This window comes from Naegleria gruberi (genome assembly GCF_000004985.1).
Source record: "Naegleria gruberi genomic scaffold NAEGRscaffold_1066, whole genome shotgun sequence".
Lineage (NCBI taxonomy): Eukaryota > Heterolobosea > Eutetramitea > Acrasida > Naegleriidae > Naegleria > Naegleria gruberi.
Window position 1 is genome coordinate 1 of NW_003162739.1, and position 1,173 is coordinate 1,173.

At 26.6% G+C, this 1,173-nt stretch overlaps 1 protein-coding gene across 1 annotated transcript; it reads right to left on the bottom strand.

Moving 5' to 3' along the window:
- Positions 1-72: 72 nt before the first annotated feature.
- On the bottom strand, positions 73-837 carry NAEGRDRAFT_77064 (uncharacterized protein; the record flags this gene model as incomplete). The annotated part of the gene is made up of 2 exons (XM_002667980.1): positions 73-386; positions 542-837. Coding segments are annotated over 2 exons (610 nt in total), but the record flags the coding sequence as incomplete, so codon positions are not given.
- Positions 838-1,173: the final 336 nt, after the last annotated feature.

The following is a 1,173-nucleotide window of genomic DNA, read 5'->3' on the forward strand; positions in this document are numbered from 1 at the left end:
ATATCAACTATTATATATTAATGTAAATATATGTAAATATGTATAAATATGAATGTAAATAAAAAAACCTACTTGCAGCACCATAATCTTTACACATTAAAACTAATTCAGGAGCTCTATACCATCTTGTAACAACATATTCAGTCATTTCACTATTATTATCAAATCCTCTTGCTAATCCCAAATCACAAATCTTTACATCACAATTTTCATTTACTAAAATGTTACTTGGTTTTAAATCTCTATGAAGAACATTTGAAGTATGAATATATTTTAATCCTCTAAGGATTTGATAAACAAAGTATTGAATATGATCACTTGATAATACTTGTTTAGATTTAATTACTTGATATAAATCTGTATCCATCAATTCATTAACAATATAACTTTATATTGAATTGTATTAAGGAATGTTGTACATTATTATTATTATATTGAATAAAGTATTAATTATATGTTATTATTATTATATTGTATGAAATCATTCAATCATCATCATCAATATTCAATTTAATACAAAAAGAGTAATAATAATACTTACACATCAGAGAAGGTATTCTTATCAGGAATTGTCATAATATCCTTAACAGAAATAATATTTGAATGACGGAAAGTTCTCAATAATTCAATTTCTCTTAAAATTCTCTTTCCATCTACCAAATCTTGAAACAATTTTGGTACTTTTTTAATAGCAACCTTTTCATTAGTCTTTTTATCAATACCAGAGCATACAAAACCATAGGCACCATAACCGATTGGTTTAATAATTGAATAACTTTCATCAACCTCAAATACTGTTCCATCTACAGTATAGACTTTCTTCTTACTTTGACTCATTTTTTTTTAAGGAGAGAGTTCTTGTAGTTGTTGCTGTTGAGGGTAATGGTCGATGAATGAAAAACTAAATTGTAGTTTGTTGTTGCATCATTTTTGATGTCGTGTAACAACCTCTGACCAAGGCAGCTAATTAATACAAACACCTACCACACCACCACAACCACACGCAGTAACCACAAACAAACAAGGCTTTGAATACAAACAAGGCTTGGTTGTACTTATTAGAGTCATGTTGATGTTTTAAATTACAGTTAAAATTCAGTATGAATCTAATATACATTGCATCTCTCTTTCAATGTAAATCATCATTATCCAATAAAATAATATATATTTATA